Raw genomic sequence first — 24,047 nt, forward strand, 5'->3', positions numbered from 1 at the left:
GTCTTCTTAGGTTAAAAGTAGACATAAAAATAGACATAATTTTTAAATGAGAAATATTTATTTCATCCCAAATGAGGTTAAATTAGTACAAATGTCTATTTACTTAGGCTAATGATATAAAATAGCATTTATTTAGGCCTTTCATATAAATGTCTTGACAGCGGACGCATTTTTTTCTTCATCGTACATATTCATATTCATATTTCTGTTGGTGGACTTCTGAAAATTTGCATTTTCCACCAGGGTGTAGCATGGTCCTTCTGTAGTCTCAGGGAAGTTAAATTCAGTCATCCTGAGAACATCTTACTACATTTAATAATAGGAAGTAAATTAATGCTATTTTATTTATTTATTTCCGTGAATCTCTAATGGATTAGAGTGAATCGGTGCATAGATGCAATGTGTTGCATACGTGGAAATATTTTTACTGGGTAGGAAAACTTAACGGTGAAAACTAACCTTAAATAGCATGCTGCGAAACTATAGGCTCTATTGTTATGCATCTTAAAACAGTAAAATGTAAAGTGGGGGGCAATGCAGTGGTAGCCCTTAGGCAGATGTACAGTGTACAAGTCTCTGGACCTACTTGTATGTGTAAGTGCTTATGAGATCCAATAGTTTTTGCAATGCGTCCTTTTAATTCTGTTCCTGAATGTCAAACAGTGAAAATGCATACGCTAATGAATACACGTTGTGTGAAGAGACACATTCATTTTCACTTCACCGTCTGTAAACAGCAACTGCATTTTTATCTTGTCACAGCACTATATATTTTCATTGTTTTAAGGCAGTTGACTTGAAAATCTCCAGAGAAATTAAATCTGCTTGCTTTTCCCCTAGGAATTAATTATTAACATGGGTTGATATTTAAATAATTTGTTTTGTTTTGTTTTTTTCTTTTCTTTTAAGACCTAGAAGTACTTGAAATGTAGAGGACGAAGGATTTGCTTTGACTCTGGATGGAATCTGTCTATGAAACTGAACTTTCTGGATTTAAAAAAATATGACCCTTTAAGGACCTGCTACTGCAACTGATTCTACATGGGTGAACCTTTATGCTCACCTGGAAACCCAGTGAAGTCAATGAAGCACTGTACAAAAGCCTGGATATATTTGAATTCAAGAGTGGAGCCTAAATAAGTAGTAAGCATGGATTTTTTTTTTTTTTGCCTCCCCACGCTCCCCTTATAAAGTAATAGTGTGACATGAATGTCTGCCTATGAATAGATCATTTTACTAAATGTTTCAGTGCCACTGTACTTTTATAGTAATAAGCCAGCTTCAGCTTAGTGGAGTGTGTTACCTTGATCAGATGACCTCTGCATTGTAGAAAGTAAACTTCCATGTGATAATGATGCAGCATAGAAGCTGTAAACAGCCAGATGTCTGTCTACAAGTTAGGAGAGTAAATGGGTGTTGTTGCCTAAGCTTTGAATGTACAGCAACCAAAAATATTTACCTATGCTTATAACAATAATAGTATGGTAGTGTATGGACTATACACTTGGTACATCATTATGAATTGGTTCTCATACAAAATCTGTACTGATGTCTGGTATAGAGCCTTAGGAATGACTGCATTTATCTACAAAGCACCTTGATATGACAGACATTTATGGTATGCACTTGGGGTAAGACCAGCTGCCCATGGTGTTCTTTTTTCCTAAAGAAATGATTAGAAAATTGAATTGATTCCCTTGTGTAGAAATGGCAAGGTTTTTGCCTTTCTGGCATTGTCCCAGCCCTTTCCAGCCTTCTTCTGTCTGAGGACCGACATGCTATGAATCTATAGTGCCATAAATAGGAGGTTACGGATCTAAGTTATGTACTTAAAATTCCATCCAAGGATTCTGTGTCACCTCATGTTTTAACCCACCGTGGGACCAAGGAGCAAGGGATGGTTAGGGTATTTATTTAGCATAGTTTATTTCTTTGAAGTGGTACACAAACATAAACTAATTCTCAGAATATTTTTGTTTATGCAGGTAACTATTATTATTCCTGTTTCACAACTGGAAAAATTAAGATACACAGAGATTGAATTATCCAAAGTCTCACAGCAAGAACTGGGATTAAAACCCAGGTCTATTCTTCAGCCTGTATTCAGGTTGCTAGACTAGGTATGTCATGGAAGCCTCTGAAGCTGCCTCTTCAAATCCATTTCTTCAAAGGACAGCACACCAGCATTATATAACTCATAGGTCAGTCTAATGAGGGATCCAGTTATTAAAATAAAAAGCACTGATGCTTTCCCAGAATTCAGGCTGGTAAGATGGTACTAACAGCAGATCACATGGTTTTCATAATGTGATGAGTCCCTCTTTGTTCTTGTGTATTTGATCATCATGCAATAGTAAACAAAACTGTCTTTTTATCAGTAGACTTTGGAGTGGCTCTGCTGCTGTAATTCAGAGGGTAGTTCACATCACCTGGGGGTATTGCTTCAGACTTGTTAGAGTCAAGTCTTTCTCACTGCATTATTTTCCCCTTGCTTTATATTTTAAGTGATGTTAATTCTTAACTCTAAGGATTATAGAGATTTAGTTTCTTTAACAAGAAGCCTTTCTCAAAAAAGCTTTATTGCAATGCCCAGGCCACAAGGCAGCCCATTTTTTGACATCTGAGTTATATAACTGTACAATGTGAATCTGTGCTGACAGCTTCTTACGGTAATAGGCAATCTAGCATATATAATGGGAAGCAGCTTATCCATGGAGTAAAACAATATAATTAGCTGGCACATTTTTATTTGATTTTTTTTTTAATCCTAACAGGTTCAGCACTTTGTCACTTCAGATGTTTTGTATTGTTTTAACAGGCCTGGAAAATGGCTGTGGAAATTCCAAAAGAGACAGGGGTATGGAGGCAAACCAAAGCTCTCTTGTTCAAGAACTACCTTGTTAAATGCAGGACAAAAAAAAGCAGTGTACAGGTAAATTAAGTGCTCATTTGCTGGTTGTTGGGCCCATATCTTTCATGGTTTAAATTGGAAAATCTGGCAGAATTAGAGAGAGAAGTAGTTTCTGTATGTGTTGTCACAGCTTGAGGGGATAGCTGACTGGCCTGAGGCAGGGTTTGAAATAAATAGGCTTCTTTAGAAATGTTCTTGTGATTCTTTAGTTTCAAATGTATTATAGTTTTTAACATACACAGAAAACAGCCTGGCAAACTGCCTTTATGTGGCACTATGGCAAGTTCAGTTCCTTTGTCAGTTAAACTCTCTAGAAAGTTAACTAAAATAGTAGGGCCCAAACTTTGAGCTCTGCAGGCCAGACAAGTAGTGCAGGATCAATTTGAGGGTCAGCGGTGCTAACCTGGTGTGTGGCCTCAGCTCTGTGCCTAGGATTGGATCATGCACAGGACCATGTTCTCTGGCCCTCAGGGCTTGGAAATTTGCCAACAGAGGAGTGATGGCAGTGTTAATTGCCACTATCCTGTCCTGCAAAATTTCCAGACCTGAGGGAAACCCTGTGGGCCAAATGACACGGCCCCATGGGCCAGCTGAAGTTTGAGTACCCGAGACTAACAAATCAAGATTAAGTAACACTATTTATTGTTGTGCACATTTACATAGACACAAGTGACTGTTCTAAACTTGGCTTTGTATTCTGTATACCAAGAATAATTAAGTGATACGGATATTTAGCTTAACAGAACTGCCTGTCAGGAGTAGTTTTAAGCGCAGTTTGAGCAATCAAAGATATACCTTGAGGATAGCATAATACTTTGGGCGAGTGTTGCATCATTCATCCTAGAATGTTGAAGTACGCTATTAAAAAATTAATGAAGCCATCTAATATGCAGGTGTGGATGGTGGGGGCTGCTAATGCCTATAGTTGCAGACAAAGTAGTGACTTACTCAGTTTTACACAGGATGTGAACAAACAAATTAGAATCCAGAAACACAGCTATAATCTTCTGTCTGATAATGACATGATTTTGTGTATCCATATGCGTAACCTTGGTATGAGGACCAAAATATAACTAGAACACTAGATCCAAACTTCTACACTTGTGCACATGCGCGCACACACCTACTTACATATGTGCATACACACATTTAAAGTGTTGTACGTAGGAAATAATTTGAAAAATCAGTTCTGCCTTCAGCTGCATCCAGTCTTACTGGCTACAACACTGATGTTTGGTTTGTAAGTTCCCAGCAGTTAGGATTGTTCACTTGTATCTCAACTTCTATTGTGTTCGGGTTAGCAAAATCATGCTCTAGTGCTACAAAAGCCACTATAATTGAAAAACCATCATTGGTAAAATGAAGAACATTCAAAAAGCTTTGCAATTTAATTATAAATATAAATAAAATTATAAATCAGATTTTGGTGAGAGTTCCTGTTATTGCTCTTCTTAATTGTCTCATATCATTGTCTTGTTGTCTTTCGTGCAGGAAATCCTGTTTCCGCTATTCTTTTTATTTTGGCTAATATTAATGAGCATGATGCATCCTAATAGAAAATATGGCGCGGTGCCTGACACAGATCTTGGTTCTCTTGACACTTCCATGCTTGTCGATTTCATTCTTGGATATACCCCAGTGACCAATATGACAAGAAGGATCATGCAGAAAGTGGATTCTGATTTCTTCGCAGACGGTAGGTATTATAAACCTATGCATTTTTGTTCTTCCAGGTTCATCTCACATCCTTGTTTGTAGTATTGTGTTGGGAACTGCAGAATTGTTACACTTGTGTGACTCATGAAACTTGTACTCAGCAGGTCCATAAAGTGAACAGAATAGATAAGGAACAGGAAAATCCCTTCCTGCATATCTTAAAGGAGCTTCCCTTTACTAGTAACATGCTGTAGCCCTTTCCTAAATAAGTTATCCTTTCTCACACAAGTTCAATAGGAAATAAAGTATTGCCTATTTGAGAGAAAGTTTTAGAATCAGGCCTCAGCAGACAAAAAAAAGATGGTCACCCCGCATTAGTCAATAGATGTACTGACTGCTATTCTACTTGACCTCCTGTGGTCAGTGCAAGAAGATGGTTTCAGTTTACAGCTATTTTTAGTTAGGGCTTTCAGTCTTGGGTCCTAGTTGCTATTACAGAAGTAGTGACTTGAGTAGCAGTGATGGTATTGGTGAGCACAGTATCATGTGCTTGGTTTTGAACATGATTTGTTTAAAAAAAAAAACCACATCAGTTGTGCTGCTGTTATGCTGCTGACACAGCTGTGCTACTAGCAGTGACGTCGATTCCCTTCTCCTCTCATTAAAAAAAACAACACTTTGAATATATTTTTTGCTGGGGTGGTGTTTCGGTACAAACTGATGTATGACTGCCACAGGAAAGAGAATCAGACGTACTATAAGAAACGCTATTTTCTTTGAGTATCCCATTTTGCTGATTCATCTTCTGCCTAATGCAGTCTATGATCTAGTGATATGTGGCAGCAATAAACCCTTCTGTGTAACTGCAAGATTTCATGTTCCATTATTACGTGTCGTCTTCCTTAAACAGTTCATCAAATGCTGAGACTTATAGTCATCTCCATGGAAATCAGTAGCACAATAATGCAATCAATATAATAATATAGCATTTACTAAAAACATAGAGCCGCTGAAACACTCTTGGTTTCATTTCACTGTCCCACTTAATTCCCACAGCTATTCATCTTCTGTTTTTCAGGCATAATTACAGAAGAATATTTAAGTGAAGAAGAATTACAAGATGCTAGCATGTTTAAATCATCAAACTTTGTGGGCATAGTTTTCAAAGATTCAATGTCCTACCAGCTTAGATTTCCTAATGCTGTCACAATGTCTTCCATTTACATGGAATCAAGAGGTAAAATACACGTGCTAATTGTTTTTAAGGACTTGAACTAGGAAGCTTTGACCTAGTTTTCGTGTGACGCTAAATACAAGTTTTGCTACCTCATGTGGTGTGACAACACCTGACGGCATTATCAAAGATGGTGATAGTGTCAATGAAACAGTATGAAAGCAAGAAAATCTCTTTGGGGTGGTGTGCTGGACTGGAGTTTAGACCAGGAACCTTCCACAAAAAAGTGTAGGTTTTTTCCCCTGTATTTATGAACAGTGCTAGGGAAGACTAAAGCAATAGATGATCTTCTTTCTGTGTTGGTAATAACCTGATGGCATCATGGAGCACATTTGTTATGAAGCTCTTCACAAGTGTAGAAAAGATGAGGGGGAAGAATTTGTCTATTAAGCCTATGAGACTGTTTACATTGCCTTCAGTAGGACCAACAATTCATGCAGAGGTCTACTTCCTGGGAAACTGAAAAATACAATGCAGGTGAAATGTAAGAAGAGCTGGCAGCCTCCTCAGCATTTGAGCTAAAAGTTAGCTTCTTCAACAGAAGTAGGTGTCACTTGGAAGATAGATACACCTTGTCCCTCCTTTTTCTCTTGTCTTTAACATCACCAGAGAAATGATAAATCTGGACTTTGTATATGTGTGTCAGTTGGTATGTCAGTAAGTTTTTCATAAATTAATAATCCGTCATGAAAATATTGTGGAATTGACTTCTCACTATTTCATTTCCTTGTCTTTCTGGGTCCATATGCAGATCACCTAGCATTCTGTGGCTTGGAATCCTTTTCATACTTGCATATATTTCAAAGTGATTTGTTCTTTCATTAAAATAATACTGCAGGCTTTCCAATCCATATTATAGAATAGTTGTTTTCAATTTTTTCCGGCCTGCATTGCTCAGGGAGGCTGAGGGATTAGCCTGTGGCTCATCATCATATCCCATTATCTTTTTTACAAAGCTGCTATAGACTTTCTAGCATCTTAACTTCTGTTCTAGCTTTATGATTACTTTGGAAAAGTACATTTTGAGTGCAGTGTTGCAAATGAGATTACTTTGTATATGCTTTTTGCTTTACTGAAGTTTTTCTAACATTATTAATAAGCAGTTGTCTCAATCATTGGTGTTTGTACATTGTTATTTAAAAAAAAAAAGAAAGAAAGCAACTCCAGGTATATGCTTTAAAAATGTCTTTGATTTTTCTATAGCCAGTTGTTCCAGTTCATTGAACAGATGTGAATCCGTTGAATATTGGCGTTCAGGATTTGCAGCTCTACAAGCTTGCATTGATGCTGCAATTATTCAGGTAAATATAAATAAGTAGCATAATGAAATAAAGAGGTTAATATCCTTTGAATTTTGTCTGTAATAATGTTTTGTGTTGTTAACAGATAAAGTGTACTAAAATTGGTTTGCATCAGACATCTTGTCTTTTATTAACACAAACCAGTATCCTCATCTAACTGAATTGCAGTCATGCTTGTAAATCCTTTTATGTCTAAATGAGTGTTATGTGTGTATGCTGGCTGTTATTAAAATATTTACACTCACCAACAGTTGGCTGCAAAATGGTGTTTGATGTACTGTAACAAGTTAAAATCTTTCTTTCCCATTATATCAGAGTATTCTGGCCCATAAATAATCTGTTATAAAAGTTGATCCTTTAATTTTTTGACTAAGTTAATGTTAGTGTTTATTGCAATTTAGCATTCATTCATTTGAACATGCTTGGTCATAACAAGAGAGAACATTTTAATGTCCGCCTTGTTGCTGGGAAGATAGGTGTCCCCGTCTGATATATTTGTAAAGGCAGAGAATGGAAAGCATAAATGCACTAGAAGGTTTGGCTAGCAAGAAATCAGGGATGTTCTTGATTCCACAACATGCATTTCTGTTCCAGAAATACTGTAACTATTTGGTTTAGATCCAGTCTTTTTAGATAGCATTTATCCAATTAACACAGGCTACATTTATGTGAAATAAAACCATTACTGTTGTTGGATCCCTGTGTTTAAACTTCAGAGTAAGCTGCATACCTTTATTAAGCTACAGCTCTGTGCCTAGAAAACTCCTGCAGCAAGCCCTCAGGGCTTGAACACCTGGGAATATGTATTTATGAAATACTACCCTTTCAGAACAAGAATTACCTCTGGAGATTCTAAAAAGCAGTATTACTCATCCCATTGGAATACTTTTGGTTGCTTTTCAGTACTCAATATATATATATAGTGGGTACTGTAAAAATACCACTAGGGCAGTATCTGCCTTTCTTGCTATTGGCAAATTGCATGGCTGAAAACTTAAATTTATCACTGAGGACTGCACTGATTTTAAAAGAAAAACAAACATTTTCTAAAACTTCTCACAGAGGAACATGCAGCATTGGCCACAAGATGAGATTTTAGCCTTTCTGTAAGATGGAGGGCACATTTATGTTGCAGTCCAGGCACGTGATTGCTGCTCAGGTCCAGTAGCAGTGTTGTTGTGGCAGCCCACATTTCAGCCACCAAGCTTTTACCTGGAGTTCCAGAAAGCCTGGTCCAGCCCATGATGCCATAGCTGTACTGCTGTCCATGTGTGAACTAATTAGCTTGCAGCTAGCCCAAATGTGTGTTTATGTTAGCTGGAATATTGCCTCTGGTTTGCACTGTGAATAGTCCGTCAGGTGAGCCATTTCTCACTATGAGTGCTTTGTCATCCTGTGAACTAGCAGAAACAGGAAGCAAACCTTTGGGACATCTGCTTCCCATAAAAGAAATTAATACATTGGACTACATCTGGCAGTGTGAGAGCTTTTTCCTACTAAGATGGAGTTAATGATTATGTAACCTAGAAGCTTTCTACTGCAGTAGGATTTACTCTGTTGCATTGTTCCTAGATATTTGTTATGGGCCCTTTTTTCACCAATTCCTTCTTGCTTCCTGGTATGGTAATTCTCATTTTTGTGGGAAGAGGGCATCACTGCATTTTGTTTACTTGCTGTCTCCAGCTTCCCATAGGAAGTCACTCCCTCTCCCCCCCATTTTTTGGATTATGATATTCTGTGACTTGCGGGAAAATAAGGACATGTCTCTTTCAAAGCATGTGGGCCTATTCATCACGTTTTTCCAGTCATTAACTTAACTGTAGAGCTTACATTAGTATATTAAAAATACATTTTTCATTTTTTTTCAGTGCAAAACCAATTAAAGTCTTCTTTACATTTTCTTAGCTGAAGACTAATCATTCAGTCAGGGAACAACTGGAATTAACAAAAGCTGTTGTTATGGGAGAGGCTGCGGTTATGGAAATAGACCACTTTCCCCGTGCAATCATTTTAATTTACCTAGTAATAGCCTTTTCTCCCTTCGGGTACTATTTGGCAATTCACATTGTGGCAGAAAAGGAGAGGAAGCTGAAGGAATTTTTAAAAATACTGGGACTTCATGACACTGCCTTTTGGTATGTGAGTATAACTTTTTTCTTTTTCTAAAAAGTACAGTAAATGTTATGTCGTAGTGATTTATAGTAAACTCTGCTTTGATTTGGTTTATTTCTGATGATACTGTTAAATCTTTTTAAGATAGATATTTATGATATAATAGTAATCTGGCGCTGGGTAGGTCCAGGCAAATTATTGAATTGAAGCAAGTTAACACAGACATTTTAACTCTCTAAATTCAGGGGTAAAATGCTTCATATTAGCTGTCACTTATTAAGAGTAATTGCAGGCATGTGTGTAGTTATCATGCATCATAGACTCCTCGTTAAGTCCCCATGCTCTGTTCCACTTTAATTTCATCATTTGTCAATCCCCTTTGTAAAGTAATTACAATAATAATATTTCATTTAAAACATGCCATATTATACTACTATAATGCTTCTAGTTTAATAAAAATATTTCTCAGATAAACTTCAGATTTGATGGGAGTAAGTTAAGTGCTGCATTATGCATATGACATATTATTCTGCTTTGTAACACTTCTCTTTATATTAGTGGGACACGTGATCTCTTTTTCAGAGTTCATCAGCCGTATTCATCCAACCCAAAACTAGGAGTACATGATTGTGATAAAACTGAAAAAACAGGGATCCATATGTTTAGTTTTTAAACTGCATTCTCTATGCTGATGGGTATTATGTACTGCAGTTCTGAATTGTTCATCTTTGCAGCTGTGCTAATTGCACTGCAGGAATGGACATACAGATACAAATGACTTGGGGCTTAGTTTTGCGTGTTTAGTAATAGTGGTCATTGCCATAGGGTCTTATTCAGGTAAAACCAAGTGTCGTCCGTTTTCCCCCGCTGAGTCATTACAATGGCTTCAGTGGAGAGGTGATTAGCCATGATAGTCCCTAAGGTGCCACCTTGTTCCTCCTTCTGCCTGACTTTGGGCTAAATGGTTCATGAGAGAGAGGAGTTTTTGTAAGCGACAGTCTACTTCATCAGATACTAAGTGAATGACCTGTATAGGGACTCCTAGCTACAGGCATTTTGTGATGCAAGCCCTTCATTATTATTTATTTTCTCTCCCTGCTCATTCTTAAAATGAATATAATATGCCTTCGAGAAGGTCTAATGCAATGTTTTGAAAATGTAAAGCATTGTAAAAGACCTAATCTGTGGAGTCATTAGCAAAGTAAAACATTACAGATCCACAGGCTGCATCTGTTCTTTGTGAAGGAAAGTGCTCCCTGACTTTTTAACCTCTTTTTTTTCTTGTACAGAAGAGTATTTTATTACCTTACCCGAGTTCTGGACTGACAAGTGTATTAAATTTTAAATAGAATTACTTTAATTATTGAAAAATACTTCTCACTTACCTTGTTTCAGTTCAACTACTAGGGAATTTATTATGCCAATTAGAAAACGTAGATGATTCATAGCAGTTGTTTTCCATGCTCACTACAGTTGGTATTAAAGTAAAAATAGTGGTGCTCAGAATAATATTTATACTTAAAAGAACTTCTTTTAGCTTGGGCTCTGGCTTATTCCATGCCTGTCCTTTTGTACAGCTTTCTGGACTAGTATAATAATTTAGCTAATGTTGTTGTTGTTGTATCTATTAATGATTTGGTCTGTGAATCTTCATTGGGTTTTTTTCCCTCTTTTTTCTAGGCTTTCCTGGGTTCTGTTATACACAACCTTGATTTTTGTCATGTCCGTTCTTATGGCAGTCATTGCAACAGCCTCTTCACTATTTCCCCTGAGTAGTTCCTTTGTGATATTTCTTCTGTTTTTCCTCTATGGAATATCCTCAGTAAGTGTGTGTGTGTGTGTGTGTTGCTATTGATGCATTGCAGTCAAGTTCTCCAGCACATGACTACCACTTTTTCACCTCATGTTCTTTCCCATTCAGGACAGTGTGCTTCCAGTGTCCTGCATTTATTCACATACCGCACACCCCTAATTAAAACATGCACCTGGTTTTGGGAAGGAAAAATGAAGAAAACATATTTTTTTCTTTTAACCAAGCTGTTCAGAATTAGTTTCCTTAAGAAATGCACCCCGATTTTTCAGTCCCTGATTTTGGAGGAATAACATGAGTTTGGTATGTGGATAAATAAGCTAATTTTCTGTAGTCAGTATGATAACTGGGTGCCTTACTAAATCATTCCATTTTCTTACCTGCCGTTGTTCTGGAGCTTCTCAGTGTCACATACACTGAAGCCCAAACATTACCTTCACGTGGTACCTGAGTTTACAGAGGTGCTTACTCTATTTTTTACACTTTGAGTAGGAAATGCTACAGATTCAGTATCTTTTGTTTCTTACTTTTTTTTTAAAATCAAGTACCTTGTCATGTTTTAAAGACTTCTTATTTGCTTAGAGCAGGGGTGGGCAAAATACAGCCCATGGGCTGTTCTATCCGGCCCACGGGGCCCCTAAAAAATTTAGAAAATTAATATTTCTCTGCCCTTGGTCCCTATCAAAAATGCTCTGGGCAGCCCCATGTGGGCTGCAAGCAGCTGCAGCAGGGAGCACTGGCCACGGTGGGGGGAGGGGCTGTTTTTCTCCCCCCACGCTGAGTTTTTTCCTGGGCCCCTTCCCTGCTCCTTCCTGGCGCAGAGGAAAGTGGCTCTTCCCCACCCCATGGCTGGTGCTCCATGCTATAGCTGCTTGCAGCCCGCACAGGGCTGTCTGGAGCAAGAGCAGCAGCCAACACTGCCCAGTGCAGCGTGCGGGGGGGCCACAGCTGCTGCCACTGTGCACAGCCTCTAGGGGCAAGGCTGGAGCTGCAGCTGCTTGCAGCCTGCATGGGGCTGCCTGTTCCTGCTCAGGACAGCCCCACATGGGCTGTGAGCGCCGGCCACAGGGCGGACTAGGGGCCGCTTTTTCCCGCACTCAGCACCAGCTTCTTCCCTGCCAGTGAGCAAGCTGTGCACTGCCTCCCGCCTGTACCGTGGGGTGGGGAGCACTGGGAGTGAGTGGGTGGGGAGCCAGTGGGAGCACAGGGCCTGCACTTGTGTCCCAGGGCCAATGCCAGCAGGGTCCAGAGCAGGGTGGCAGGAGTGTGGGGTCCCAGCCAGCAGGGGCTCTATGGAGCTGGGCCAGCTCCCCTTCTCCCTGCTGGTGCAGCCCAGCCTGGCTCCACAGACCCCTGCCAGCCTGTGTCCTGCTTTGGGCCCTACTGGTGCTGGCCCTGGGACATGGCACCAATGTCCCAATGTTTTGAGACCAAAGACCAGGTCTCAAGATAGTGACCAGGGTGCGGGGCACCTGTCAAGGGACGGGGCTACCTATGTGGCCCTCAACAGCCTGCCAAAGTTAGGTAAGCGGCCCTCCGCCCAAAATAATTGCCCGCCCCTGGCTTAGTCTGCTGCTTCATATAGAGCTTAGTATTCCCAGATTTGTAGCACTCAAATCTCAGCTGAGTAAGGCATGCTTAATTTTAAGAAGAAAATAGTTCCATTGATATTGGTAGGACTGCTCATGCACTTATAGTTAAGCATGTGATTGTGAGGTTTGCTAGATTAAAGCCATTTAATTTGGTATTTTGCTGGTCCAAATTGCAACGAACATGAAATCCAGCCTTCCATACTGTGTCTTCCTTCTAAATTTGTGGAGTGGTAAAATCATCTATGGAAAATATTAGGTAACATTTCTTTAACTTTCCAGAACAGTCAATAATATTATAACTAAAGTTTGCAGATTCTGACCGATCCTTCTCTGAACCTATGCAAGTAATTTAAACTGATTGTTTACAAAAAAAAAAGAAAGATGGCTAGAAAGATGTGTTGTTGTTGCAAGTTGAAGCCGAAACTTTTTTTTCTCAGAGTGATATGCAGTAGGGCCTTGCAAAGCTTCGGTAGCGGATTTGATTCGGAGGAGATTTGGCCCAATTCGACTGCTGAATCTCCAAATCCGAATCAAATTGTGAAACTCATTAAAAGGTCTGAATCAAATCGGAAGCCTCTGAATCGATTTGGAAAAATTCAGCACCAATTTGGAGATATGGCCATAGACTAAACAGACAGTTGATCTGCCCGTCCTTCCCATGCCCCTTTCTTCCTCTCTCCGCCTACCACAACAGATTTACCAGCTGAAGGCAGCTGTGTCCAGTGTACTTGAGGACTGCTGCCTATTTAGTCTATGGCCGAATCTCCGAATTGGCACCGAATCTTCAAATCCTGTTCGGCCGAATTGAATCAGGACAGTGACTGGAATCCCAGAGTGAGAATTGAATCATTTTCCCTCCAAATCATCCAAATCGGATTTGAATACTTGCCGCTTCTCGCAGGCCTAATATGCAGACATGTCCAGTAGGCTTCCCTGTCTTATTTTTAGTGGTTCCATTCTTCATTCTATTCCACGATCTGGATTGGGATATTGATTTGTATTTTTTAAGGCTATTTTTAAGAGGCATTAATTTGAATTAGTAGTCTTGGCAAAGCACTCACCTTATTTTGCCCCAAAAGAAAAATTACTTACCTACTGAAAGTAAAGCTGTAGTTGCTTTATTTCTATTCCAGGTCTGTTGTATACTGTAATAATTTCCTCTTTGTATTTCTGTAGGTGTTCTTTGCTTTTATGCTGACTCCTCTTTTTAGAAAATCAAAACATGTGGGTATCGTTGAATTCTTAGCAACACTGGCTTTAGGTTTTGTGGGTCTTAACATTGTATTATTGGAGGATTTTCCAAAGGCTTTTGTATGGGTTGTGAGCCCATTCTGTCAGTGTACATTCCTGATTGGCATTGCCCAGGTGAGTAAGCTTAGTGTATCCCTGTTTATTTACTACTTTTGTTGTGTGCAAGAACAGATGAACAGCAACTTGATATATAAGAAGATCCGTCCAACCTAATTTATTAATTAGGTTTGCATGCCCCTTATCACCTTAGTAGTGAAGCTCCTCACAATCTACAAACACTTTTATTCATGTAATAGTACTCTCAAGTCAGAAAGTACTGTTGTCCCTGTCATACAGAGGAGGAACTAAATTGCAGTAATAAGTCACAGTCATGTAAGAAGTCTGTGCAGGGTAGGGAATGGTACTGGCTAGTGCCATCATTCTTTTTCATTAAGATACAGATTGTACTTCTCAGGTTACAGCTACATAGCAAACATTTAATTTATCTCAAATTCAAATACCTGGTGGTGAAAATATCTGTAAATATTTTTCTATAAATCTTGCTTTTTTTTAATAATATTTTTTTCTCAGTCACAAGGAATTATTTAAAAAGAGGTGTGTTATGGCAAAAAAGCTTTAAATATCTGAAGTAAAATATTGTATGTCGTGTCTTGTTTTTCTTCTTTTTTTTTTTTTTTTTTTTTTTTTTTGACAGCATTATGACATCTTTGTATCTGCTCTATACAGCAACACTCACCTTTCAGTTTTTAATTTATCATTTGTAGTAGATCATTTTTGTATCATGCTGTTGTGTTTCATTTAATTGTAGGCTGATGAAGTGCAATTCAGTAACACCCAAGTTGTTTCATGTTTGTTTCTAGGTTATGCATCTGGAAGATTATGGCGGTGGTGCATTGTTTTCAAAACTAACTCATGGTCCTTATCCGCTAGTTATTTCTCTCATTTTACTGGTACTGGACAGCATGCTTTATGTGCTTCTTGCTGTCTACCTTGATCAGGTCATTCCAGGTATGTTACTTAGACTCAAATAAATACGGAACTGAACCACAATCAGCACCCAAATTTCAGAAGTCTTTAGCGCACAGTTTTGCTCTAAGTCAGGTTTAATTGCATGGCTGTTTTACAAACAAGCTATTTAATAAATGCCACTGAGATACTGTATTTAAATAACTAGTGGTCAATTCAGTATCACCATTTCCTGTGTTCTTTGGCTTCTTTAATTGCAGCTACATGTCAAGGTAATAGAAAGAAAATAGGCAGAAGCACAGCTGTTATCTGTAAAGAGCTTTAAAATATATATATTTTTTAATTTAAATATTTTCTACAGTTGTGAAGTCTGCTTGTGAAGCAGTCATGAAAAAAGTACCTGCTTGATATGTAGTCTGCATAGTTGTGCCAATGAAAATACTTGGAAAATGTTTTATACCAGAGTAACTTTGATCTTTTGCTACCAAACCATGTTTTCAGCTTTTGCAATTCATTCTTCTTGGGTTGAAAACTGAATGCCAGTGTGTGTATTCCAGATATTTTGTTTAAATTACTGAGTTTTAAGAGTAGTGACACAACAAAGACTCTATTTGTTAACCTTTGAACAAACCACCAACTTGCATGCATGTGAGAATTTGCACTTTCTTTGCTGCTGAACCTCTCTGTTGCAGTGCATTGTTTACTTAAGCCATCCGTCCCGAAGTCCTAGGTCCCAGTTCTTGCAAGTATTTAAGCACATTCATAAACCTGCCTCTGTCTAGGAAATGTATTTAACTACATGCATAAGGAAGTGCTTTGATGAATAGGGGTAGGTTTGAATAGTTATATACTTTCCAAAAGTAGAGTCTTGGGGTTTGGCAGTGTTGGTTTAAATGCACAGTATATGTGTGACTGAAATAGAGATGCTGTCCTGATTTGAGCTCCTAATAATGTGCTTAATCCCAATTTTCATAGATGAACTCCAGACCCTGAGTCATGTCTGCACTAATTTTCCAGAGACTTTTCTTTCTCTTTTCTTACTCAGGCGAGTTTGGATTGCGGCGGACATCACTATTCTTTATGAAACCCTCATTTTGGTCAAAGCGTAGAAGAAATTACAAGGAGTTATATGAGAGTACTATTAATGGAAGTCTAAATTTCAGTGAGATAGTTGAACCGATATCTCCTGAATTTCAGGGAAAAGAAGCTATCAGGTATGAGTTCATGCCACAGATTCATTTTAACATCTCTCCTAAATTCATATTATTTTATTATAGAGCACATGGTATGCATTGTGTGTCTTATTTTACACGTTTAAAATAGCAGTTTTCCATTTCCAACGAGGCCATATTACCTGTTACGTGGATGTTCTCCAGGATAACAATAGTGCGCTCAGGAAAACGTTTATGTAAAGTATGACCATCAACTCAAACCCTGAAATAGTCTTGATTTAGCTGGGCACAGGAGGTAATCTATGTTCTTGAGCTTCACTAATGCCACAAGAGGCATAATTGTTTCAGGGGTGGAAAGGGAGGGGAAAAGGTTTTTCTTAATCCTTTCAAATTAGATTCAGACATGTAACTCCCATTATTTTGTGTGAAGAGTTGTATGTTCCATCTAAACCACACAGGGGAGCTGCTTGACTCACTAACTAGATAACATACAAAACATTTGATTCTAGTAACTTTTTGAGCTTACTTAGTCAATATGCTGTTCATTCTCTTACATCAGTACTTCTCCATACCTTCACGTACTATCAGCGTTATTTAAACAAAGCAAGATTCTCCATATGAGCTCTTAATTCTCTGCTAATTTTGGTATTGTCTGTTAGAATGTCATGATGTGAATTGAGAAATAATAACTATTTATTTTTTCCCGCATGACTCCCCTAGTCTCAAATAAAATTTAGGGAGCTTAGTAGCCAGAATTCTGAATCTATTTTTAAGGTCTGTTTGAATAGACTCAGTACTAGCTGAAGAGTTTAGCTTTTTTTCCCCAGAAGCTTCTCAGAAATTCACATAAAATTCTTGAAGCATTCCAACCCCTTTGTCTCATTCTACTGATTATTCTTCATCGGTCATGCTAGTCTCCCATCCTCTCATTTTACCATCCCGTCTCCCAATGAGTTTGTCCTCCTCACTCAGTTCCTTGCTCCCCTCCCCTGCTATCCCATCCAAACCCTGCTCTGCTCTCTAGATAAGAATGCACTTAACCTCATTGTAAGGTTGCCATCTAGTAAATTCCTTATTTTCATTAATTTGAGGAGTCATTGGATCAAATTGTACATAATAAAATCTTGTTTGGGGAGTAGGGAGTAGATGCCCACATTCATTTAATGTTATTTTAGCAAGAAAAAGCATCTCCTTGCCTGCTTGTCTTGCATTGCATGTTTTCTCCCTATCCTGTGTCCATCTGTCAGATTGTGTGGATTGGTGCATAGACTGAACCTTTTTCAATATGTTAACTTAGGGGTTTTCAATCTTTTTTAGTCTAACTACCCCCCAGCAGCCCAACACCAAGGGGAGTAGAAGGGGTAGCGTGCGGCCGAATGCCGAATGGGGGGGTAGGCTGGGTAGTATGCAACTGGCCACGGAGCAGGAGGCTGGGACAAGGTAGAGCACCACCACATCCAAGGAGCAGGGCTGGGGCAGAGTGGGGAAGCTCGCTGGGCTGGGGTGGGGGCAGTAGTGCCCTTCTGCAGGGCAGAGAAGCTCACCAGGCTGGTGTGTGGCGGTGGTGGCTACCACATGCGAACTTCCCCACCCTGCAGAGGGGCACTGCTGCCCTTGCCTTACCCAGGTCCTGCTCCTGGGAGGCAGCTGCGCTCCGTGTCTCCCCCCCACAATGCATACCTCCTAGGACCGGTCCAGGTACCCCCAGGGGTACACGTACCCCCAGTTGACAACCCTTGTGTTAACTGATTAGTACTGGAGTTAGCAGTGTTTTTTAAGTTGTTGGAGGGGAAGGGGACACTGATTTAACAGAGCTTAAGTCCCAGTGTGAGCTGCTTTCAACCTGGTCTGCATTTCCAATGCAACTAAAGCCTCTATCACTACTCCCTCCACAGTACCACCACTGCCACTTCTCTCTGCCACCTGGGCAAAGCCCTCTAGCTCTGAGCTCCATGGTTCACTGGGCCAGTTCTAGCCCATGGGCCATAGGTTGCTGATTCCCAGATTAGTGTATTGGTGTTATGGGAAAAAAGTACTGCTGTGTGTCATAGTGATTACTCTGGTGTCCTGACAGAAAATGTTCAGTAAATCAACAGAAATATTCTCCCTTTTGCCAGAGTAAAGAGGCAATAAGATGAAAACTGTTCCAAGAAATGTTGCCAAAAAATGCCTACACTCTGCTTGCCTACAGCTCTGCCTTCAGAGAATTTTTATGCAACTTCAACAGAAAAACACATTACTTCAGCACAGTCTTGCTGCCTGTATAATCATTGCAATGTGATATTTTCTTTTGCAAGGAAAGATTTTTAAGGCTTTTTATTCTTTTTGTATGATTACATGTCTTCTTTCAGAATCAACTCTGTTCAGAAAACTTTCAGAAAAAAAGATGAAACTGTGGAGGCTCTCAGAAGTAAGAAAGTTTCTAGCTTTTCAGCTACTTAATAGAAGTGCAAGGAAAAATAACAATGCAGGGACCTCTTTTTTTTCCTTTTTGCCAGAGGGGTGGGTCTTGGAGCATAAAGCCTTACGCCTTATTATGTGCGTTTTCCTCCTACCTTAGTCTGCCTTTAGTTATATGCCAAAGGGGCTGTTGCCTCAATAAGGCAAGCCTAATTGCAGCTGTAGTTATTTGATCCTCTTCATTGTGGGGTTTTGTTTTTCCCCTGCATGTTCCCAGTCTCCTGTCTTGGTTCCAAACTACAGCAAGTAACCACAGAGCACCCTCTTTCCAGATTCCTTTGGAGGATGACATGAAAACCTCTAAATTTAAGTCTCCTCATAGGAAATCTAACGCCAGCTCTTTATTTACTACTGCCATAACAACGTTTACCATCCTGAAGTGAAACCTGAAGGCAAAAAATACTGCTTTGAATATAATGTAAACATATATCCTATATATCAGTATTTAAATTTAGCACACTGATATAAATCTGTCTATAGATCTACAACATTAATTTCTCGTTGTCTCTTGTTCTTTTTCTTCTTTGGATTAGGTCTATCATTTGATATATATGAGGGTCAGATTACAGCATTACTTGGACATAGTGGAACGGGAAAAACAACACTGATGAACATTCTTTGTGGGCTTTGTCCACCTTCTGATGGTGAGAAGTCTTGGGCTTGGTGGTGAGGGGGACAGAATGGATTTGTTATAATCTGTTTAATGGTCTCATTGGTTTTTCCTGCCCTCAAACCTCAGGCCATTTCTCTTTGAGCATATTGCAGGATTCAATCATTTTTTATGGAAGTTTTCATCTGAGAGGGGTTACTTTTTTAATTTTTTTAATAAGCATCTCTGTTTTGGAACAATGGAGTTAGCTACTTCACGGTGAAGGTCAGAGTTCTAGTTGGGTTGAAAAGTTTTTGGTTTTTTTCCTTTTGTTCTTTCAGGATTTGCATCTGTCTATGGATACAAAGTCTCTGAAATTGATGAAATGCTGGAAGTAAGAAAGATTACTGGTGTTTGCCCACAATTAGATATACATTTTGACATTTTAACAGTGGAAGAAAATTTATCTATATTTGCTTCAATAAAAGGGATACCTCCCAATGATTTGATACAAGAGGTAAATCGGACAGTTATAAATCATGCGCAGAGTGCATTTATTTTTAATTTAGCAGTGCAAAATAGTTTTACGTTATGAAAGTAGCTTTGCAAATCTCGCTTACCAAAAATATTTTATGAGTAGAACATTCACAGAACATAAATGTTAACATGTTCGGAGGCTTATACTTAAGGGTACAATGTGATTGGCCTTCCTAGTTTAAAGTTTAAGACTTTGATTCTCTAATGAGCCTTGCATTGCCTATGGTGAATTTACATCGGGATCCAGACATGGAATACTAATTAAAAACATATATTGCAATTTGTTGAGAATTAATACAAGGTTGTTGATAATTATGGCAGTCAATTTTTCATGTCTTTTGTGGGTTTCATTTACATAGAACCCTTGTTTTATTTTTAAAGGTGCAGAAAGTGCTGTTAGATTTGGATATGCAGCCTGTCAAGGACAACCAAGCTAAAAAATTAAGTGGAGGGCAGAAAAGAAAACTATCTATAGGCATTGCTGTTCTTGGGAATCCCAAGGTGAGGAGGCACAAGCCCAGTGTCTATGTTACTCCTAGCTGCATGTTATCTGAGTGCATGTTCTATCCAACTGTTCACAGTATTTAGTGATTAAACAATGAAGTACCAAATAAGTAGGTACAAAATAGTTATTGTGTGAAACTGGTCTGCTATTTCCAACCATCTCTAGTTTAAAGCCATTTAAAATTTCCAAGCTCAACCTTAACACTGCAGGGATTGAAGGGTGGTTGATTCAGTAGCAGTAACAGTAGATTAGAGCATACCTTTTTTTGTGTGTGTGATAAGTCAGTGCAAAATGTAGGCTGCATCTGGAGTGGAATATTGTATGATTTTGGGTAACATCACAAGAGAAGTTGTCAAAAGGAACAGGCATGTAAGTAGTGGTGATTGGCACGCTATTTAGCTTTGCAATTGGTTGTCTAAAACAAAAATGATTCCCACGCTACCTTGAGACAAATAAACAGTACAATAAAATCTCTGTTATCCAGCATCCCCAGGGTAAGAGGTTTGCCAGTTATGTAAAACCAGCAGGGTTTTCAGATAATGCAGGGGGTAGGTGGCAGCAGCTTCCACATATGGAGCAGCAACTGCGCAGGGTGGTGGGTGGCGGCAGCACCCGCCATGTTCAAGCTTTCCCTCGCCCCCTATAACCCCACGTCCGGCCGGCAGAGCAGGCGGTGCTGGTGGCTGCATGCAGAGCGGCAGCAATGCAGGGTGGTGGCGGCCACTGCCGCCGCATGTAAGCTTTCTGTGCTCCCCCGCCCTGCATCCGGCCAGCAGCTGGAAACTCTGGTTAATAGAGTATTCTGGTTGGTGAAGTACTGGATACAAGAGATTTTAATGTATATTAAAAATACCCCTTACCCTCCTCTCTGCCCCACCAGGTTGACATAACGGTCTTGGAATTAATAGGCTTCTTGTTATAGCTATCATAGCTGTGAGGGTGGAGAATTTGGAGTTTGATCCTTTTTTTTATTACTAATCATGGTAGGTTTTACTCTTGGATGAACCAACTGCTGGCATGGACCCATGTTCACGGCATGTAGTTTGGAATCTCCTGAAAAATCGAAAGGCTAATCACGTAACAGTATTCAGTACACACTTCATGGATGAGGCTGACATTCTTGCTGGTAAGCTTTGGTATTGCTTTATTGTGTTTGGGGTGATGTAAAGCGAATGGGAGTTGTACTATATATAAAGGGACATTGCATTTCTTCTGATGTTCAAGGAATGCTGCATTTTCTCTGTTTAAATCACGCAGCTGTTTTAGGTGTAGTAGTAGGGTTCTTCAATTAAAAATTCCTTGTGTTTTGTTTTTAGATCGAAAAGCTGTGATTTCTCAAGGGATGTTGAAATGCCTAGGCTCGTCTCTCTTTCTTAAAAGCAAGTGGGGTATCGGGTACCGGTTGAGGTATGTATTGGACACTTTTAGTGCATCATCTTTTATAGTTGTTTTGTCTTCCCTGCTAGGCAAGGAATTATGCTTTGAAATATCCCTGCTAGTTGAAAGATTTGTTTCCTGTTTGGGACAATGAAGTTCTGCTCTTGCTGTGCTTTGTTTTTCTTTGCTGACCACAATTTCTAAAAATAGTAGTGAAGAAAAAGAATTTAAAATAGTACTCTTATGTGTGTTCATGTGTGTTTTCTAGCATGCATATAGATGCCTATTGTAATACAGAAGCTACCACCTCCTTGATCAGACAGCATATACCTGGAGCCAGTCTGATGCAACATAACGAAGAGCAACTGGTGTACGCCTTACCTTTTAGAGACATGGACAAGTTCTCAGGTATGACCATTACTGCAATTCAGTGCTGAGCAAGTATGGGGAAAAATCCATTGAATTGTTCGTAACCCACATTATTTTCAGACAAGTCTGTTATTTTTCTTATAGAACTTCAGAAGTTTATAATTTGGCACTGCTGTCACTTCGCACTGCCAAAGTTAGTTGGCAAGTTGTTTGCCTCTTATCCCAGTCAGTCACCCATTTCACAGCTAGGTAAGCATTTCAAGTGCCTCTGGAGCAGGGGTGGGCAAAACACGGCCTGTGGGCTGGATCTCTCCCACCAAGCCAGTCTGTCTATCCTGTGAGGCCTCTAAAAAAATTTAGAAAATTAATATTTATCTGCCCCTGGCTGTCTGTCAAAGATGACAAAGCACCAGGGGCAGTAGCACCCAGTGGGAGCCTGCTGACCTCGCCCCACCCTCAGCTCTTCCTAGGGGGCTGTTCCTGCCTCCCTCTGCCGAAGGGAAATTTAGATAACAAGGATGGAGGGAGGCAGGGGAGGACTACAGGTGATTGCCCTAGTTCCCAGGGCCCAGGCGGCTCCTGCAGTCCTGGCACTGCAGCCAGGAACCATGTGGTGCTGGAGTGGTGGGTAAGGGGGTGGGGAGAGGAACGGCGGTGGCAGGAAAGTGGGGAAATGGCAGCAGCAGGCAGTGGGAAAGTGGCAGTGTGCAGGAGCGCAGCGATAGCTGGGCGGGATTGTGAGGCCTGCGCCGGTATGCTGGGGCCAGTGCTGGCAGGGGCCCAGAGCGGGGCAGAAGGAGCACAAGGCTGGCTCCCCCTTCTTCCTGCTGGTGCAGCGTGGCCTAGCTCCATGGAGCCCCTGCCAGCCCAGGCCCTGCACTCCCGTTGCCCCACTCTGTAATTTTTATTGTGGAACAGTGAAAATCATCCAGAGCACACTGACTAGTAAAGTTGTTTCAAATTGTTTAATTCAACTGCAGAAACTATTTTTGAAATAGAAATCCTCAAAAAAAGTTGGTCTCTATTTGGAGAGTCAGCACTGTAATTTTGAAGGGACTGTGCCATGTTTTTCATACTGAAAGTCCTCTTTTTCAGCCTGCTTGTTAAGTGCAAAAATAATCTAAGCTGTAACTCTAGAGCCATGACCTACATCATTATAATTAGCCAATTGTACGTATTCATTAGCATGTCACACTGATAGAAGTCTGCTTTTCAGTTACACTGTGCTTTTTAATTAAATCAGAGACTTTTGGTGAGACAATATAATAATTATTTCTAACAGCCACATTCTTTTTCTTCCGTTGTCAGGATTATTTTCTGATTTAGACACTCATTCACATTTGGGTGTTATTACATACGGAGTTTCCATGACAACCTTGGAGGATGTGTTCCTGAAGCTGGAAGTTGAAGCAGAAATTGATCAGGCAGGTGAGGCATGAGTGCAAAATCACCCCACACCATTAATGAAAATGTATCTTAGGACTTGATAATTTGTATAAAATTATAATTAGTCTTTTTTATTATAAAACTCAGTTAACCTTTTGAAAGAAATTGGAAAAAATTCTCCTGTTGAGTGTTAGTCAGAGAGGATGTGATACTTACAATCGCATAGTATTCTAGGCTCCTGAAATAGCTGACAAGAGAACAAATAAAAGACAAAGTCATTAGAAACTTATATTTGTCACAGTTCAGGGATGCATAGACTTTGTTCTTGCGTTCTACAATGAGGAAGTTCAATTATGATCCTTATTTCTGATTTTTCCTGGCTCTCCAGCCCTGCTCTGCTAAGGTACAGGTAAACTTCAAGGCCAAATCCTAAAAAATGTACTTTTTCTTTTTCCCCTTGAAAGTTTGTGCTTACACTCAGTTGCAGGCAAAGAAAATCTTATTTAGACACTCAGTTATCCTATTTGAATATTCTGTTTGTATCTGCAGATCAGAGTTGAAATTAATTGCCATCGTTTACCACCACAATTAATTGCATATACTTCTTAGTGCAGGCGTAAAATCAGAGGTTTGTTGAGGATTGTCTGAAAGCAATTACTTACTCTTCTAATTTCAGTGCTGAATAGCTCGTATTCTTTCTCTGTATTGGCTGCTTTGACTATAAGATATTAAGCCGCCTTGTTTCTGTAGTGTTATACAGACAGAGGGTTTAGCAGCTGAATAATCTGTATAATCTAATAGTGTTAGTAAGCATGTAGA

At 39.5% G+C, this 24,047-nt stretch overlaps 1 protein-coding gene across 4 annotated transcripts in view; it reads left to right on the plus strand.

Annotated features, from left to right (window-relative positions):
• The first annotated feature begins 914 nt into the window (after positions 1-914).
• The window catches only part of ABCA5 (ATP binding cassette subfamily A member 5), a 45,249-nt gene continuing 22,116 nt past the window's right edge, over positions 915-24,047 (plus strand). Inside the window, exons 1-19 of one of the 4 annotated variants that reach the window (XM_019542337.1) lie at positions 915-1,143; positions 1,986-2,201; positions 2,819-2,932; positions 4,403-4,607; positions 5,646-5,804; positions 7,005-7,102; positions 9,008-9,237; positions 10,895-11,036; positions 13,793-13,981; positions 14,728-14,875; positions 15,879-16,047; positions 18,357-18,415; positions 18,999-19,109; positions 19,396-19,571; positions 19,973-20,092; positions 21,084-21,222; positions 21,413-21,503; positions 21,742-21,881; positions 23,151-23,270. In XM_019542337.1, the coding sequence (XP_019397882.1) occupies positions 2,828-2,932; positions 4,403-4,607; positions 5,646-5,804; positions 7,005-7,102; positions 9,008-9,237; positions 10,895-11,036; positions 13,793-13,981; positions 14,728-14,875; positions 15,879-16,047; positions 18,357-18,415; positions 18,999-19,109; positions 19,396-19,571; positions 19,973-20,092; positions 21,084-21,222; positions 21,413-21,503; positions 21,742-21,881; positions 23,151-23,270 (2,401 nt within the window). In that variant the 5' untranslated portion in view covers positions 915-1,143; positions 1,986-2,201; positions 2,819-2,827. The remainder of the gene's footprint in view (positions 1,144-1,985; positions 2,202-2,818; positions 2,933-4,402; positions 4,608-5,645; positions 5,805-7,004; positions 7,103-9,007; positions 9,238-10,894; positions 11,037-13,792; positions 13,982-14,727; positions 14,876-15,878; positions 16,048-18,356; positions 18,416-18,998; positions 19,110-19,395; positions 19,572-19,972; positions 20,093-21,083; positions 21,223-21,412; positions 21,504-21,741; positions 21,882-23,150; positions 23,271-24,047) is intronic. The other 3 variants (XM_019542339.1, XM_019542338.1, XM_019542340.1) reach the window with 3 other exon arrangements.

The sequence above is a fragment of the Crocodylus porosus genome, unplaced genomic scaffold, assembly GCF_001723895.1.
Source record: "Crocodylus porosus isolate Cpor-Errol unplaced genomic scaffold, CroPor_comp1, whole genome shotgun sequence".
Classification (NCBI taxonomy): Eukaryota; Metazoa; Chordata; order Crocodylia; family Crocodylidae; genus Crocodylus; species Crocodylus porosus.